General features: G+C 41.8%; 1 protein-coding gene across 5 annotated transcripts in view; it reads right to left on the bottom strand.

The window, feature by feature from the left end:
• The window catches only part of CCP110 (centriolar coiled-coil protein 110), a 35,911-nt gene that overhangs the window by 2,698 nt on the left and 13,782 nt on the right, over positions 1-19,431 (bottom strand). For all 5 annotated transcript variants that reach the window (XM_078786016.1, XM_078786017.1, XM_068126257.2 and 2 more), the window contains 5 exons: positions 18,585-18,697; positions 11,348-11,414; positions 6,344-6,477; positions 3,221-3,337; positions 2,188-2,286 (listed from right to left, as the gene is read on the bottom strand). In XM_078786016.1, coding sequence (XP_078642142.1) covers positions 2,188-2,286; positions 3,221-3,337; positions 6,344-6,477; positions 11,348-11,414; positions 18,585-18,697 — 530 coding nt within the window. The remainder of the gene's footprint in view (positions 1-2,187; positions 2,287-3,220; positions 3,338-6,343; positions 6,478-11,347; positions 11,415-18,584; positions 18,698-19,431) is intronic.

Genomic DNA, 19,431 nt, shown 5'->3' with positions numbered 1-19,431 from the left:
TGGAAGGAAATAAATATTTGTAATAATCACTGCAATCCTGGTGAGTTGAAGTGGCCAACAAACATCGCGATAACAGTAATACTCATAATAAGTCAGACATAAACTTCTTCTTTTTTTTAAAGAAAAAACGTGTAGGATTGGAATCCCCCAAAAACAACCAAAGAAAGTAGAAAGGAATGACAAGGTAGGAATGACACCACAATAGAACACCACAGTCCTTTTATGGATTGCCATCACGACATCTTTTGACATTTTTGTTGTAGGTAGCAATAGCAACAATTGTATGAAGATGTCTATGTTAGAGGCAGTTGTAGATTTGTAATGTGGGTTCGTGTAATTATGCATTTTATTTGTTGTGGGAATGAGACGGAAATATGTCAAAAGATGTCATGATGGCAATCCGTAAAAGGTTTAACTCTATTTTTCCCGATCTGGATGCCAATGACATCATATTTTGAGAGGCATTTACACTGGGAACCCGTGACCCCACACTCCTCAACAATATATCTCATACAAGTCCCTTTCCTAGTTCCCTTAATATTCTATCCAATATTCCCTGTGTCTCCAATACTCAGACATTCTGCTATCCTGTTGTCCTTCATTTTTGGAGTCATCTAGTTATTTTGTATGCCAACATGGCAGAATTTTTCTTTACCCTTTTTCCTTTCTCTGTTCCTCTCCTACTCTACCCCATACTCCTATGTCCTCCCAATATTCCTTCCCTTCTCTCCCAAACTCCGCTCACCTCCTTTCCTTCTCATTCAGTCCTAAATACTCTTCTTTTCCTCAATTTACTCCCTACCTCTCCATGCACAAGAGATACCTCCATTCCGATCCTCTTCCCTTCAATTTTTTTTTCTCAATGTTGGCATTTCCAATTCCCTCTCTCCTCAACACTCGCTACCTGGTGTACATGTAATAAATAGATGCCTTGTAAAGGGGTCGCATGATCACATATATTTCCATAAGGAGGGGGTACTGCACCATTTGCTTGAACAATAGTACCATATATAGGAAGGTGAATTTAAAATGTTCTTTTCAATAACCGGTATGACCCCTGGGTGAACCTCAATCAAAACACCAGCAGACTATTCTATATTACGTATTTTGTCGTATCTTGCAATTAATGAGGCCTTTCAATCCATGAAAGAGACTTTATGGGAGAGAGCAAGTTTTGCGGGAGAGTTTCTCACTCTGCGCATGCGTAAATGGCATTCAATCGGTTGTGGTGTATTGTGGTTGTATTATTTTAAAAATCTAATTTCAATTTTTTTTGTTGTTGTTATAGTTCTTTGTTTTATGTGTGCAATACCCAAGAGAGAATGTCGCTTCATTCTGTTGGAATCATTGTAATTGCTTCAGCCATTATTGTGCTCGGCTGGATGACATTTATCAACAGTTCAGTGGATGAGCAATTCGGCGATTTTGTGATCTTTCGATTTGGTACTTTAGCAATGTATTCTGGCATTTTTTCATTCTTCTTAGTTATGAAAATGTTCAGGAATAGAAGATATAGCTTTTAAAAGATTATGACTTCACTCTCCAGTGGCTTTTCGGCATATTATTTTGTACACATTTGATTGGGCAAACCTTTTTTCCTGTGCCATCCCTACATATGGAGTATTACCATACTGCCATCCCAACATATGGAGTACTACCATCCCTACACATGCACAATTAAAACGGGATACGCTTACGATCTGCAAAGCAGTTTTATGTGCTGTAACGGCCAATTAATAAACTCCACTATATACTCGTATTTTTGTTCTGATTTCTGTTTTGCAAATAGTTCTTCATTTTCCACCATTTTACAAGTGTCGAACATCACCACCAGTGATCATGAGGTGTTCAATTTAGTGTTGAACTGTGTTCTTACTCAATAAACCTTAAATGTTTTTGTTACTCAAAATTGGTGTATATTCCTCCGAATGCAACTCTAGTGCCCAATAACAACGAAAGACCAAAATACTCCGGTATTTTTATTTGTCCAATCCATGTCATGTATTTACGTGTCTCCAAATGCCAGTCTTAATAGAAGCAGAAGCTTTTCCATGACCTTCATGTACTTGACGAAAAATAAGTTAACTAAATGGCAAAGTACAAAATCAACACCACTTTCTCCCATATTAGATTACCAGGAAACCCTTAGTGGCTCCACAGGTGTTAAATATAATGTTGCCTCCACACCTGTGCAGTGACCTGCTTTTCAAGCATCAAGTCTTGTGAAGAGATAACCATCTTGGTCTGATTCTCTATCTGCAGGCCTTCCAAAAGAACTGAAGTATCCTGAAGACAAAACCAAAAAATACTCATCACCAAAGCATCAGTTATTATACATCAGTGATGAAGGTCATTTCTGGCTGCACCATTGATAGCTTTGTATTGCGTATTCACTTCATGCATTGGTTTGACATCAAACTCGAGTTTGTTTGACTAGGAAGTGGATGCGTCAAACTACCCGTGTTCTTCAGAATGAGGTTTTTCTTGGCAACTGTTACACAATAAATTTAAACTTCACCCTGTGAACAACGTCACTCACCATGTGGCTTTGGACGAAGACAGCGGTGGTTCTGTGTGCAGTGGGCACGGAAGGTGGTTACTGGGGCGGTGGAAAAACCTCATCTTTTGTTGCCACCCACTTAATAACTCGAGTACGTAGTGGTGGTGATTTTGAGGATAGAGAGAGGAGTTCTGAGATGAGAAATTACTGTAGGCCTGACACTGCGAGCCAGCTGGACTTTGCTACTTGACACTCAGCTGTGTACCTGTTGGACCTCTTCATGGACCACCATGATATAGCAGTAAAACAGCTTTACATTGCTGCACTTTTTTACCTATTTCTTGCCATCTTACCTGCATGCTCCTGCACACAATCAGATGGAATTGTGGATGGAGACTCAAACCTGTGTTTGAATGTTACGAAACACTGAATGCTTCGATAGGCTAAACTATAAAATATATATATATATATATATATATATATATATATATATATATATATATATATATATATATATATATATATATATATATATATATATATATATATATATATATATATATATATATATATATGCTGTATTGCCTTTTATATGCTATGTCTATTGATGCTCCTATTATCTTTAACACTTGTGAATTATCACGCAATTAAGCATAAAGCTGCAAATGATAAAACAAAAACTGAATGGAACTGAAGGGGTGCAAATGAACCATGGCTCACCTGAACTGTTTGTCGCAAATGCTTGAGCTTTTCTGTTTGGAGAAGCCTGCGCGTGAGGAAACCCTTGCAGATAGCTGCGATCCTCTCATACGCCTTCTTCAGGAATGCAGAGGTTAGCTGTTTAAAAACAAGCCAGAATTAGTAAGCACCAAAGCATGTAGATGTGTAACTGGCCATCTAAATTTATAAATCAGGAATAGAACTCGGAAAAGAATAACCTTTTGGTAAATTAAAAAAGGAAGAATTATCTTGTGCAAGTTTGAAGCAGAACAGCAGTTTTCCAGGAATAAGGTAGAATTTGCTGCACAATATACCTTCCACCCACAATCATGGTGTTTTTGATCTTTCACTAATTAAACCGAATTCTGCAATAAAATTGGAACATGCCTGAGATACAATACATTTGTTTTATTTGGGAGGGATCCGATGAAGGGTTAACACCTGGAACATCAGCTTCTCCTCGTTTTCCATGGTGGTTGGCAAACTTCGATTAACATTCCGTTGATTATATCCATTGTTGTTCCTGTCCGCCAACGCATAGGGACACTACCTTTGAAAGCAAAACTATAGTTTTTACGTTACAATAAAATTATCTGGCAATCGAAAATATTTGAATAAAGATTTATTGGAGAATCACAACTTCTGACACGATTTATGACTCAGATTTCTTTCAATCAGTTGAGATATTCACTTCTGCATAATTTTAATCTCAGAAATTTAGTCTAATATGATCCATCACAAAATTATGCATAAAATATTTAGGAGTCCATACCTCAACCAGCAAGTAGTGGCTATGAATGAATGAATGAATGAATGAATGATCGTTTTAAGGCCATTTTCCCCGCTAGAGCGAGGGTTAGCCTTGCGGGCCCCATGACAATCATGGTTCCCTGTTTGAGGCGATGTTTTTATGGCCGGATTCCCTTCCTGACGCCAACCCTTAGTCACCTCTTACGATGCGCAGGGATACGGTGTACCTATTCTAAACCGGGGTACACACCGGGATCATTCATCCCAGCAAGCTGGTACTCAATTTGCCAACCTCGGAAGGATGACAGGCTGAGTCAACCCCCCTGGCGTTAATTCAGCGATTGACCAGGATTCGAACCCAGGACCCTAGGATCCCAAGCCGGCACCCCAACCGCGAAGCCAACACCAGGGTTATTTGAATGATAAATCGGTGATAGGCAGATACAGTATGTGATTCCACGTTATGTTGGTATACCAATCCAGAATGCTAATTTATTTGCTTCTTTAAGAGTTTAACATAATCTTTGTGGGATAAAGCTGCTTTTAATGTCAATGTGCATGTACCTCTCCACACCCTCCCATCACCGTTCTATAGCAGTATGCTTTTCCTAATCATGGTTTGCAGAGGCATGGAAGTTCCAGAAGTTTTCCAGGACAAAAAAAAAGTTGTTTTCCATGACAATTAAAACACATGTTTTTTTATGTTCAAGTCACATTAGAATGAACCACAAGAATAAGAAGGAAACCATGTTTCGTTTTTGTTCTTCCTTTGATTAATTCAGCAATAAATGCTTAATCGGGAGTTTCTGTGAGCACTTCCATAATTTATGCATGACCCGACATCATATCGTAAACCTACTGAGTCATATGTTCTCCACTCTCCATGTGAGGCACGCTAGTATCTCTGGCCACCTTACAAGCTCTTGCTGTTTCGCTTTATCCACTCCCCCTTCGCCTACTGGGTGCTGCGGTGTCGCAGTTGTGGGCTGGCGAGCTGTTCATGGTGGAGCATTTTTGAGCCCCCATATCAGTCAGTATCCTTTAAAATATCTCAACTGGCACCACCCATCCCCACCTCCCTCCCCTCAACCACCCCATTGTGCATGAATGCTCGTGGCAAAGATTTTATTTCCTGTATCACGTGGGTTTTTGTTATGCCGAATTGCAAGTGTGCTTTTTCTCCTCTGCCACCAAAGGTGGATGGAGGTTATGTTTTCACCTGCCTGTTTGTTTGTCTGTTTGTGAACAGGATGTCTCAAAAAGTTGTGGATGGATTCAGACTAAATTTGATAGAGAGCTTTTTGGACAAGGACGAAATTATTAGATTTTGGTGAAGATCCGGATCCGGATCTGAGAATTTTTTAAGTGGTTCTTCACCATTGAGAAATAGGGCAAAAACGATAAATAGCATGATATGTCAAGCAAGGTATGGACGGATTTGGATGAACTTGGTGGAGAGATTGGGGGTGTGACAAGGAAGAATTTTCGAGAATTTTTATTGTTTTAAGTGATTCTTCACCATTGATTGATAGTGCCAAGAACGATATATAGCACGCTATCTCAAAAAGTTGTGGATGACTCATTACAAAACTTGGTGGATGAGTTTGGTAGGTGCTGAACATGCCTAACAAGCTGAACATGAACAAGCTGATTAGATTTTGATTCAGGTCCAAATCCAGATCCGACCTGTTAGTGTGATACAAAGCGTAAAGTGTTCAGCCTGGTGGAGGTATGTTCTCTTCCGAGTGCTGGTCTAGTTTATTTATTTGATTGTCTGCCTGTTTTCGTTTCCATCTATGTTTTGCTCCGGGATTCACAATTTTCATCATCCGATGTCTTCTTATTATAAAGTGTTATTCCATTGCGGACTTTGCGCGTGAGAAACCATTTCAGTGCAGCTTTGGTAAATCCATGGGGGAGGTTTAAATTGCTGTTCTCGCTGGGAGCTGGGAAAAATGTTCTTGATTTCCATGACTTTCAAGTATCTGGACAAGTTTCCCAGGACTTTTTAATACTGGAAAATGCTTTCTCATTTTTCCAGCACTTCCAAGGAGTTTCAAGGACTGTGCAAACCATGATAATGGCATCTGCAAGTTCCAAGCCTCGTCAAAGTGGGAGGATCAGTTCCCAGTCAAAAATGCTACAGTTCAACTACACACCATCCCTCCTCCATCCCCCACGCCCCACGCCCCACCCACCTCAGCAAAAGCAACATTGCACCAAATTAACTTGGAAAGTGGAAACAAAAGTTTTTGTTAAATTCACATTTGGCCAAATTCCAAGCAGATTTAGAGAGGAGACATCATTCTGAAAGCATACTTTGATCAACAGTATTCAAGTTTGCTTTCACCAAAGGTCCAAGTAAATACTTACAGGAGCTGCAGAAGCCTTCGCTCTATTCCCAGTGTGAATCAGCTTGGAAAATGATGGTTTCTTAGTAACTGAGCTCACACACGACGACGATGCCATTTCTGATGCAATTTCTGATGACGCTGCACTGTGCATAGCTGGAAAAAAGAACAACGGTGTTGACTCTTTTTTTAACAGTGAACAAAGACTAATGTAATGGCTTTCACATGAATGAGAAATATATTAGTAGACATCAGTTTACTTTTACACTAATTGCAAGGACATTGGTAGACAATAGGCAAACATGAAAATAAAATATTCGAAAAGGCTAATATTTAAAAGTCTGACAGAATAATAATAATAAAATAATAACACTTCGGTTTATTGATGAAACACCAAACAAGGCAGAATGATGCGAAAGTAGCACACTCACTTTTTTGAGTGTTGTTTGGGGTTCGAAAAGAAAAGACCAACTCGTGGACGTTTATAAGTAGAATTGCAAAGAGCAAGATTGATTATTATCTATTAGTGTGAAAGAGTTGTATAAAAATGCCAAGCAATGTGAAAGTAATAGCTGATGAAGAATGTTTGACTCGGCATCGAGAAAAACAAGAGCCTCAGGCCAATTTTAGCACATAAAAGTTTGGGATCTCAAAATTTAGAAAGCAAAACAATAATTTCAAGAGCATCTGAACAAATGAGATGACGTTTGTAACTTCTGAACATGGAGATGGGATGTAAAAAATGCTTGGATGAAGTTAACCAGCAATATCTGTGGAATAAACACTGTGCTGGGATTCAGAATGAGAAACATGGTGGTGGAATATTAAAGTCCAAGAGATGCTCAAACAGAAGAAAGAAACTTGGAGAATGGGGGGAAAGCTTAATATCAGAGGGCAAAAATAAACTTTAACTGGAACGGCACTTTCCGACGTCGTGACATCACTGCTATGCCTCTGCCCACAATATTACATCATTATACATATTTGTACCAAATTTTAGTAAAATTCCTTCTCATGTATCACATTTTTACCTGACATGACCTCTGACACCAAAGTATAATCAGTTAATCTTTGCATCATAATACTGTTACGGTTCTGCCAACCATCCCCCGCCCCCTCTCCACTACCCCTAGAGAACACACAACCATGCACGTAGGCTCCTGAGCTCCGTTACCTCATTAGTATTTGTATTCAGATAGTTCTCCCTTTTATATAGTCGGAAAATGTGAGATATGTGTATGTGAGGGCTATGGAGAGGTCTTCTTCTTACTCACCACCCCCTTTTTATAACATTCACAGCCATATGCACAATTTAGACAGTATTTCATTTGGCTTCTCCTCTTTCCAGACACAGTTAGACACAGCTCCAATTCAGTTTATTTACTATTCCAGACACAATTGAGACATCAGCGGCCCTTAAAAGCATGCATAGTTCATGCTTTAACCTTAATTCCCCTCATAACCAATATTTTCCCCTCTATCCTGACGCATTTATTAAACACAAACACCACACATGAAAACAGCCAAGACCTCTCGGCTTTCACTGACCTTGGTGGGAAATGGGAAAAGCAGGGTACTCGGTGGGGAGGGTCCACGAGCATGAAAGATTGACAGTAGTGCAGGGTGGAGGGTCTGGAGGGGCGCCAATGGGCATGGTCCATGCGGGACCAGGCTCCACCTCGCTTAATCGAGTATAAAGGCTAAACGCTAAACGCTAATTTCACCCCAAATCCACTTTTTTTAGGTGACTTTTGTCTTCTTTCCTGGAAGTCCTTGGTGTCCTTGCGTTTTATACCTATCCTGCCTCCCCCCAGGCCCTCTGCCTCCCACACATCTCCCGATGTCCCTGCCCTCAAATGTTGTGTTTGTGTGCTTCCTCCCCTTCTCTCCCCATCTTGTCGACCGCTCCCCTTTTTATATACTTTGTTTGCTTGTTTGTTTGATAAATGTTAGCTCTTTCACGAGCCTCGACTCTGTATACAAAAAAAAACAAAAAAAAAACGCAAACAATATTCAAAGCCTTAGAATCGAGCCAGAGATCTGCTGTGAACCCGGAGGATTGCCTCCCTGTCATCTGAGGAGAAACGGCATTATACCAAGGGAAAGACTGTTGCCGACCCATGATGGAGCGACCCATGTGCGCTACGAACGAAGTGCCATGCAAATGGTGAAAGACAGGCAGGCAAAGCAGAAATCTCTGGTGGAGCATGAAGATTCACTGTGCCACACCGCACCACACTATCATACTAACCACCCCTACTACCTGTATCAGGATCGGTACCCATCCATCGACGGTGCCCAAGTAAGACAAGGGTCAACCCTAATCCCTGAACTTATTCTGCCCTCTTCTTTTCTTATTCTCTACTTTCCTCGGAGCGCGATTCTGCTGGGCCCATGTTTCGTGTGTAAATAATCAAGTAGGATTGGAGAAGGGTTTAAGCGTTAAGTTGGATTAAGCTTTTCAGGTTGATTTATTGACTGTGTGGTTTCTTTTATTGTGACTTGTGCTTGTAAATTATAATTTTGCTTGTAATTGCTTTCTTTTTGGCCATTGTAAATTTCTGTGTACATTTGGCTTTATTTTTACTTGTAAATACTCGTGTGAATTATTTTGGCAACCATTTGTTTCCAACCTGCCCATTTCGTCTTTTCCTATTGACTTGGCTAAGGTGCAATAGTGATAGCAGAGACGTTCTTCCCCCAACCAATTTGCTCCACAACATGAGCTGGTCCATACTTGTCAGTTTGCTTGACTGCCACTGATTAGATAATATAAGACAAGTATGAACCAAGGGCTCGATCCCCAGTTAGGTTGGCCACGTCACCCCCAGGTAAACGGTGTCAAAAGGAGAACCCTGGGAGATTTGTCTATCAGATTGGCATTCGTGGTTGATTAGTAACCTACCGGGTCGTGGTGTTATCCGTGACTGGTGACCTCAGGGCCGGTAGTCGGGAGGAGGCCGAGAAGTCCCTTCGTGGTGAACCCCGGATCCCGGATCCACAACAATGTATACGAATACCAAGTTTAGTCAAAATCCCATCACTGGTTCACAAGTTATCGCGGAAACAGAATTTTTACCTAACGGGACCATTGACCTCTTGATCCCATAATCTATTCAGTTCAGCTTTGCATAATTATACATACTTTTACCAAGTTTGACTTAGATCCCACCAGCCATTCTTAAGTTATCATGGTAACGAAAACATATCCCGGATGGATAGCCGGATGAACAACCCGAAAACATAATACTTCCGGCGAAAATAGCCAGGAAGATGGTAAAGGATAGAAGAGATGTGGTGAAAGTTAATCGTTTGGAAAACAAAAACGGACATTTCCTACTGAAAGAATGAACCACCTTTAGAGGCCAGTTTTCCCTGCAGAGCAGGGTTTGGCCTTTATTGAGCACCGTGGTCCCCTTTTTGAAGCAATGTTTTATGGCCGGATGCCCTTCCTGCCGCCAACCCTGTTAGTCGCCTCTTACGACACACAGGGAATTACCAGTGAACTGGTACTCAATTTGCCGACCTCGGAAGGATGACAGGCTGAGTCAACCCCCCTGGTGTTAATTCAGCGATCGACCGGGATTCGAACCCAGGATCCGAGGATCCCAAGCCGGCACCCTAACCGCTAAGCCAACACCAGGCTCTTACTGAAATAATATGATATTGATAAGGAATGGAAAGCTTACTTTGAGAAGCTCTTGAATGCAGAAGATGAATGGGATAATGACCAGAAATATAATAAAGTTGAAGGTCCAGAAGAATAGATATGTGAAAATGAAGTTGAATCAGCTATCAGAGGTTTAAAGAAAGGAAAGGCAGTGGGTCCAACTGGATTTAGTGAAAATGAGAGAGATGGTTAGTGATGTAGGAATCAAGTGGAATGACAAAGATTGTGCATAAAGGTCTGGGAAGAAGGAGAGTTCCTGGAAGATTAGGCAAATAGCACTATTGTGTCCTTGTTAAAGGGGGGACCCTTTATCACATGTTAATCTTACAGAAGAGTTAAGTTAAATGCGCAGGTTTTTGAAAAGGTGGCTGAAAGAAGATCAAGAAAAGTGGTAAACATACACAACAATCAGTTTGATTTAATGGAGGGAAAAGCGACAGAGGCGATAATCCATATATGTCTTCTACCTGGGATAATCTTCAAAGGGTTCCTCACGACCATCACGAAGATAAGAATTTTTCAGGCAATGCCAAGAGAAGTTTAATTTTATAAAACTTATCCACAGCTTTCTTTTCTGCTTTCGTTCAACAGAGTGCTCTTCTGTTGTTGATCCAAAGCTTGTAATGGAGCTGACACACGCACACGCACAGAGGAGAGGTGGCACAACAGGACTACGAGACCAGACAAACACAGCCACCGGGTTCGGGGGAAGTGCCACCACTTCCCGAGGTACTCTGGGTACCAGCGACATCACAACAATGGCACCGCTTTTCTTACCGCACTCAGCTGGGCATTTCCTAAGGAGGAATCTCCTCCTCCCTCTCAATGCCAACCTGTGGGGATTGTCCGTGCTCTTAACCCTTTAAATGCTAAACATCAAGCGAAGATGCAGCACGTACCATTTTAAAGTCTTTGGTATGACTCGGCCGAAGTTTGAACCGCTGACCTTCCAGATTCGGAGCAGAGTCTGGCAAAATACTTGAATCTGGTAACATTATGCTTAAACGTTTTCAAACTCCGGTAAAAAGTTTAAACTTTGATCTCAAAGTTGTTGTAAAGACTACAATATAATTCCAATTTATTTTCCACAAATGCGGTGCACATGCATTATTTTATAAACAAAGAGGGAATGGACGAAGAAGAAGAAGGAGAGGGAATGGAAGAATAAGAAGAGGGAATGGAAGAAGAAGAAGAGGGGGAATGGAAGAAGAAGAAGAAGCGGGAATTGACGAAGAAGAAGAAGAGGGAATGGAAGAAGAAGAAGAAGAAGAGGGAATGTAAGAGGTATGGAGAGGTGATACGTACATGCTTAAAAGCTGACAAATACAAACGGCAGCGAATTACGGAAGAGCAAACCTTTGGTACTGTGGACTGAAGATGCTGGCCCTTGGTAGTGAGCTTGTGCATTCTTCAACCAGGCACCCTGTGGACATGATGATGAAAACAATGGAACATGTTGTGTGCGGTAATGTTATTATCAATATTGTATAATTCACTAGGACTTCGCCCAATAAATTATTCAGACGAATTAAAGGTACCTCTCTGAGTTTATAGTTTAAGAAAGGAAAATATTATTTCTAAATTCAGTAAAGAGCAACAAAGCCTCTTAGATGCTGATATAAGGTAGAGGCAATTTATGGACAAAAGTGCAATAAATTGATTTTGCTGTTATTAATTTTTATAGATTATATAGCAGAGAGAATATTAGTAGCAGTGTCAGGTGAAGAGGTATGTGTTCGTAAAGTTTGTTGGGGAATGAGGAATAGAGAGGGACAAGAGCTGCTGGTGAGGAATGGAATGGCCATATTCATTCTTTCAAAAGCGGAAAAGCCACAAGATTACCTATAGAAGTGGGCAGCTTAGGACAGAATAGGCTTTGGTGGTGGTAAGGAAGTGATAGCTCTGGAGGGTTAAGGATTGCAAGTCCATGGTGGGAGAGCATGTTAACACCCAGTACAAGCCTGTAGTGTTTGCGGTCTGGATGAAGAAAATGAGGGAGTTTGAGAGCAGGGGTCAGAAAGTTATTAGATGAAGTGTAGGGGAAACGTCGCCGTAGAGTACAAGGAGAGGGTGAGGGCCAGGTATGAGCAACCTAGCGAAGAAGCAGAAGGTTTGGACAAGGAATGGAAGAAGTATGGAGAGGCATTTAGGGGAATTGCAGAAGTGTCGTGTGGAAGGATGTCCGGAAAGGGTGCATCGTCAAGGGACAGAAACCATGGATGGTGGACGGAGGAAGTAGCAAGGCAGTCGGTGAAAAGGAGGCTTGGAAGAGGATAGAGGGGGAGGCAGCTGGATGCAGGGTTGCTGCACCTGTATGTGTAGAAGAAGAAAGCAGAAAAGAGAGCTGTGGGTAAGGCAAGGAATGATATGGAAGAGGTGAACAATAAGTTGGAAGGGGATGGTGGGAGGAAAACGATCCATAAATTGGCTCGGGACAGACGAGTATAGCAAGGACATTAAGGGGGTTTGGGGCGGAGATGAAGGATGGTGGCGGGAGGCTTGTGACAGAGAAGGTGCAGTATTGAAGGTGTGGGAAGGATATTTCAAACAGCTGTTGAACCAGGAAGGAAGCAACGGCGAGTTGTAGCTACTGAGTTATGTGGAATGGAAAGTGGAGTTGGTGTAGATCACGGAAGAGCAAGTGCAGATGGAATTGAATATGGTGAAAAACGGGAAGGGTGCCAGGCATTGAGGAGGTATGTACAGAGATGATACTTGCAGCGAGAAAAGTCAGAGTCAGTTGGACGAACAGGATGTTGAATCTATGCAATGAGAGAGGGTTCAATTCCGGAGGATTGGAGGACGGGGTTAATTGTGCCGATATGAAAGGGAAAGGGGGATTTTCAAGATCCATGGAAGTACTGCGGCATTACACTCCTTAGTCATGTCATAAAGGTGCAGGATAGGGTTCTGGACGGGAGGAGGAGGAAGAGTGTGGAGAAGGAGATCAGAGAAAAGCAGCAAGGGTTTAAAGAGGGTAGGGGAACGACAAATGGGATGTTCATGCTGAACCAGCTCGTGGAGATGAGGTTGGAGGTGCAAGGTTAAATGACTGAGATTTGTGGATCTGGAGAAGGCCTACGACACTGTCATAGCCTAGTCAAAAAATCTGAAAATGTGCCTTTATAGAATGATTGAGGCATTTTTGAGTAAAAGCAAGCAAACCACTTTTTCTGGGGTAGTTTTTCATGCTGAATATGAATCTGTTGTTTGCCAAGCCCAAAAATGCGTAATTAGGTCACTAATCAAGGTCAAAGGTCAATGAGTGCAAAATTCAAAATTTTTGAAAAAATGCTTTATTTTACATCCCCTATCTGTACATTTCAATTATTTTACAATATTTTGTCTAGTAAGGTTGCTAAAGCTTTTCAAAATCTTATTTTTAAAGGAAAACGTGAGGACACATCTATGCTCATTTGCCTTTATCTCTGTAAGGGGCGACAATTAGTTTTTGCGTAATTTGCTTGCAGTTTAACCTCTAAATGCACAATGGGGCAGAGTTTTTATGCTCCTATTGATGGTCTAGAGATAGATTTTATAAAGACAGAATCTAAATGTCACCGGTAAACAACATAGGTCAAAGGTCAATGAGTGCGAAAGTCTTGCAATGACGTAACAGTTACTTGCACTTGAAACCATCCCTTTCACTCAACAGTGAAAGTGGCTTCATCTTTCTGACCCCAATGCATTTGCCATGTTTGTCAAATCATTTCCATTCAGACAGAGCAGGGTGTTCTTCAATAGACCCTTAATGATGAAGAATGAATCTAATAGCCTAGCATAAGCCATCTAGTTCGTACCCTAGGCATCAGGCATTAAACATTTCAGGAGTACAGGTAAGGGTCTTTTTAAGATTGTTAAAAAATGAAATATAAAATCAAATGAAAGTAAAGGAATGCATTCTTCTTTGGTGAGATACATGTACATACAAATGTGTAATGTATGCTTGACATCTCACATCATAGGCAGGCCTACATACATGTACATTTACCTAACAGTAGCAAAAAGACAGGCAGGGCATGGGCATTGACGATGAGTAATGAATTAGTGATATCGGTTAGATGTTTTGTCTTGAAGAAGCTTTACTTTGTGTCTTTGAGAATAAGATTAAAACCCGGGCCAACACTGCCTGTGCTTATTCGATCATTTAAGGGCTGTTGCAGTATATCATACAACGTTGTAGTTTTCATGGTCAGAACATGCGTGCCTGGTGCTTAGTTTGGTTTCTGTTTCTCCCCTCAGGCCAACCATGGAACCTATTGCCAGCCTCAAGCGACAGCGTGAGGATGTGTCGTTTGAACTTTGTATCATTTGTCAGGGAACTAGCCAGGTCAAAGATACGATTTTCAACCAGACAAACCAGGGTATTGCTGCCATCAGAGAGGCGACCGAGCTCCGATGCAAACTTAGACACTATGAATTTCGATCAGCCGTGGACAGGCTTTCGACTCTCTTTGCAGAGCCTCCAGAAAGTCTCCCCAAACTTAAATGGCATAAGCTATGTTACTCTGCATACACACACAAGGGGAAAATAAATGCTAAGCTAGCCAAGGAACACGTTTCCGAAGGTGAAGGCTCCCACGTTTTCCTCACTCTATGAAATAGGAACCAAGAAAGCCAATGGAAAGATCGAAACCACAAAAGCAGACAGAAACTTTTTGCAGAGACTAATTGCAGCGTACAGAGCTGGAAGACCAGTTGAACTGGCTAGAATACTTAACCATGAACTGATGAAGGTGCCAATCAGCATTGTTGATACATCTGGCGAACTTAGAACGGGTGTTAAGGCTATTTTATTTGACATTCTTATCAGGAGTGTATCATGCCCCTCAGAAATCGCCTTTTATGGGCCTTCCTGTTTGATCATTGATGGGCAAGCTGCAGTTATGTCACTTGGAAAACCTAACACGGCGAACACCTTTGGTGATTATGCAGACGAATTTGTAAAGTTCATTTTCTGGCAAGGCCGGGCTTACAGCCGAATTGATGTTACCTTCGATCGATATAGAGACATTTCAATCAAAGTTGGAACTAGGGTCAAACGTACGAAGAAGTCAAGGCCAGTTCGTCGCCTGATTGAAGATAGAGATGTGCCACTCCCCAACAAATGGCCTGACTTTCTCGCATCAACTGAAAACAAGACAGAGCTTGCTCAGTTCCTGTCGAATGCACTCCTGGCAGCGGCACCCCCTGAAAAAGTGGTTGTTGTTGGTGGAGGTTTCGCTTCTGAAACAGAAGTCCAGAGTTCAGATCCTGCAATGAACACTACTTTGCTACAAAGCAATCACGAGGAAGCAGATACCCAAATGATTGTACACTGCCTTCATGCCGATGCACCAAACATTGTGGTCGCAGCGCGTGACACAGATGTGTTGGTGCTGTTGCTTGCCAACTTCAGTAAAATGTCTTGCGTAAAACTTTGGATGAGAGCAGGAACAATTAAGAAACGGAAGTATGTTCCTGTGCATGACATAAAGTCGGAACTTGGACTTGCTGATCATGTCTATGAGACTTTACCAGCATTTCATGCGTTGACAGGATGCGATACGGTTTCATTTTTCTCAGGACACTCAAAGAAAACAGAATGGGATATCTTCCTTGAACACAACAGTCTGCTTCAAGATCTTGGCAAGTTTCCGACACCATCAAAGAAGGTCACAGAAGATGCTGAAAAGTTCATTTGCCATATCTACAAGGAACCATCTGAGAACTGTAATCAAGCCCGCATTAAACTGTTCAACAAATGCCATGCAACGGAGACCCTACCTCCATCTAGTGATGCAGCAAAGTTCCACATAGAGCGTGCAAACTACCAAAGTTTCATTTGGAGAGAGGCCAGTAATCCAATGACAGATCTGCCACCGCCGACTGATTGTGGATGGAAACTCGTTGATGACAAGTTGTCACCGGTTCTTACAACTTTACCGTCAATTCCAAAGGGATGCCGAGAACTTACTCAGTGTGGTTGCAAGAAAGGTTGCAGTTCTGATAGTTGCTCTTGTCGGAAGTGGGGGAAACAGTTCTGCACTGAGGCCTGCAAGTGCAATGCCAGTGAAACACCATGTCGAAACAGGCCAAAGTAGGGGGGGGGGGGGTCAGAGCTTACACAGTTAAGCTAATTGGCATTCCCCTGGATGGCTCCTCCTTCCAGCCAATCAGTCTGACAGACTGCAATTGATTCAGGATTAATTAAGAATACATGTGATAATGATCAACTGCCTGCACTCCAAACATGTTTGCCATGAAGTGCATTTTGCGCCTTGTGCCATGTCAGTGCACTTTGCGCCTTGTGACCGTTAGCCTTAATTAAGTGGCTAATTAGTCAAATATTGACATTTAGTGTAGAAAACAATCTTGCTATTATATAGGACTCAGGTAAACCACTTCACTGATGGTATTTAAGGCAACAATTCAAGTGAATTAAAACAGTATGTCAAAAAACGAAAAGTTGCTTCATTACGGATATATTCACAAAAATCTGATTTTTTCCCTTCACAATTCCCTTTACTTTCATAATTGTGAAAAGCTGTAGTAACCTTACCAGACAAAATACTGTAAAATAATTGAAATGTACAGATAGGTGATGTAAAATAAAACATTTTTTCAAAAATTTTGAATTTTGCACTCATTGACCTTTGACCTTGATTAGTGACCTAATTACGCATTTTTGGGCTTGGCAAACAACAGATTCGTATTCAGCACGAAAAACTACCCCAGAAAAAGTGGTTTGCTTGCTTTTACTCAAAAATGCCTCATGAATTCACGTTTCCCAGAAATTTGACTAGTCTATCACAAGAGAATGGCAAAGAGAGTGGATTGGTTGAGGGGAACAAGGTAGGAGGAAAAGAGGTAGACTGCAGTTGAGATGGAAGGGTTGTGTGAAGAGGGATATCAGTAAAGTGGGGGAGGGCAAGGGTTGAGATAAGCCTTTGAGAGGAGGGGGAGAGGTACAGTGTTCGACCTCCTTTTAAGTAATGATCCCAATATGGTGGAAGAGGTGGAGGTCGGGGAGCATTAGGGATAAGTGACAACATAGTGTTTGCAACTGGTAATGGCAATGACCAACTTTCCATACAATCCATCTTGTTCTTCCTTTTCCCCTCGTCCTTTTTGTTTTGAAGCTCATCCATCTCTGGCTATTATTAGAGGGCAACGTCAATGCCACATAATTTGATTCTTTGCTCAAACCAACTGGTAGGAACTGCAACATGCCATCTCATAAAAGGGACCGACTGAGGTAAAATTATGCACAGCATCTGATATTGACTCCACTTGGGAATAATTTCACAGTTGAAAATGTTAGTTTCTGTCCTGCACCCTTTCATCCCACCCATCTGTGGCTATTGTGTCCATCCTTTCAAGCCCTGGTACAATGAATCCTTGAGTGAGGCAGTTGCAGTCAAACAAATTGCTTCTCAAATGGAAGGCTAACCAGACTGAGGGCAACTTTATCTCTCTAAGGCCCAAGATCTCTAACTCTCGAAGGCTGATGAGACGTGACGCATAATCCTTATGCAAACCAAGAGACGTGTATCCTTTTGCAAGCCAAGAAACATCATCTTGATGATCTCAAAGGCTGAACTCTAAGCAGTCTCCTTCCTCAAAATGTTGGGGATCCTTGTCAACTGTCTCTGGCATATCTCCAACCCCTACAATCAAATCAAATGGCCTCACCTCAGTCTCCACGTGAGACAAGGCAGGATGCTTCAAGTCAGTACAGTGTTTGCCTCCAATAAAGGGTAAGGTGGGGACAAGACCATTTCTCGATTTGTCCCCTCCTTAGGCCCAAGCTTGCCACCCGGAGCATACAAGGCCGCCATCATACCTGGCTTTCTGACAATTGACATGTTGCTATCAATGTATCAATGGAACCCTCTCCTTTACTAGGGAATGATTTAGGGCCTCAAAGCAGTGTCCTGGACCCAGGTTGTTCCTCTATCAAGACATCATGGCATGACATCTTTGAAGACAGCTTTGTCACCCTCTGCTGGTCTAGAATAGATTTTATTTGCCATTCTGATGTATGGAACGTACATTTCCATCCTGGAAATGCAAATCTCGCAGTCTTACTCTGATCGTCAAACTAACTTACCTATCTATTTCCATGTTCTACCAATGAAACAGGTTAGTCTCTTGAACTTCTCTACCTCAGTATAAACGATGACCTTTCCTGGGCTGACAATACAGAAAAGGTCACCTCCAAAGCATGATGCAGACTATACATACTCCATTGCTCCAAGTCATTCCTTGGAAGATCAGAACTACTCACAGCTTACAAGGACTTTGTCCGCAGCTCAATGGAGTACTGCTCTCTCCTATCGGCTGGCACCCCAGCATCATATATTTCTCTCCTGTGTTCTGTGGGATCTACAGCTCAACATTATCGACATCTCCCATGATGAGGCCAAAGCACAATGCCTGTTGCTCTCACATCGCAAACAACCTGCTATATTGATGGTGCAGTGGCATCGACGGGGCCGATTATATCATGTCCAGCACTTTCATTACTCGGTCAGGTCAGAGTGGGTGATGCTTGCAACATATGACCTTTACAATCTGGCAGAGCCAAATATCCCAAGACGTACATACATACCGCCAACAGCTGTGCCCGCTCCTTCTGCTGTTCAGTCAAAAGCATGCAGTGCTGCAGTTTGTGCCTCTCCTCAAGTTCGTGCATCCTGTGCTCAAGCATGCATTCCTCATTCTCTGACAAAGAAAGATCGTTTGATGTTACCAGGTTCACAGACAGAAAAATTAGAACAATTGATCACTTATCCCTGACTAATACAGTAGTAATACCTTGCTTAAGTGCTCAGGGTGTGTTCCTGGAGAAGAGAGCACAAACTGAAAATCCACTAAAAGGTGTCATCATACCATTGGTGATATGGAGATGCGTTCCAAACAGCATTATTTCTTAAGCATGAGTGTTCGGGATATGAGGGATTCATTGGGGGTATCGGTAATAGTGCTAATAATACAAATGGTAAACGTATTGTTTTAAAAATAAAAAGATTATTTTTTTAATTATAATATCAGTTTTAACAAAAAGCCTGGTGTTGGTTTTTAACGGTGAAGGTGGCTGGCTTAAAATCTTAAGCCCTTGAGTTTGAGCCCAAGTTATACCGATTAAATAACACCAGGTGGATGACTCAGCCTGCCATCCTTCCAAGGGCGGCAAAATGAGTATCAGCTTACTGGTAATGGGGGCACTGTATCAGCGGCACAGCAACACTTCCAGTAAAATGATGCAACCAGCAGCCACAGGCTGCACACAAAACAAGTATTAATAGAAACGTTAAACATGTACAAACGTCAATGAAAAGAACAATTGCCATCGCTCCTAGTAATGCTACTCGGTAGTAAACAGCAACCGCCCAGGGTAGTACTACCGTTCGGACTTAGGAGAGTTAAAGTGGTGCTTGGAACCATCTCACACTCTC

This window comes from Myxine glutinosa, chromosome 10 (genome assembly GCF_964187855.1).
Source record: "Myxine glutinosa chromosome 10, kmMyxGlut1.1, whole genome shotgun sequence".
NCBI lineage: Eukaryota > Metazoa > Chordata > Myxini > Myxiniformes > Myxinidae > Myxine > Myxine glutinosa.
This window is presented reverse-complemented; position numbering and strand designations above follow the sequence as displayed.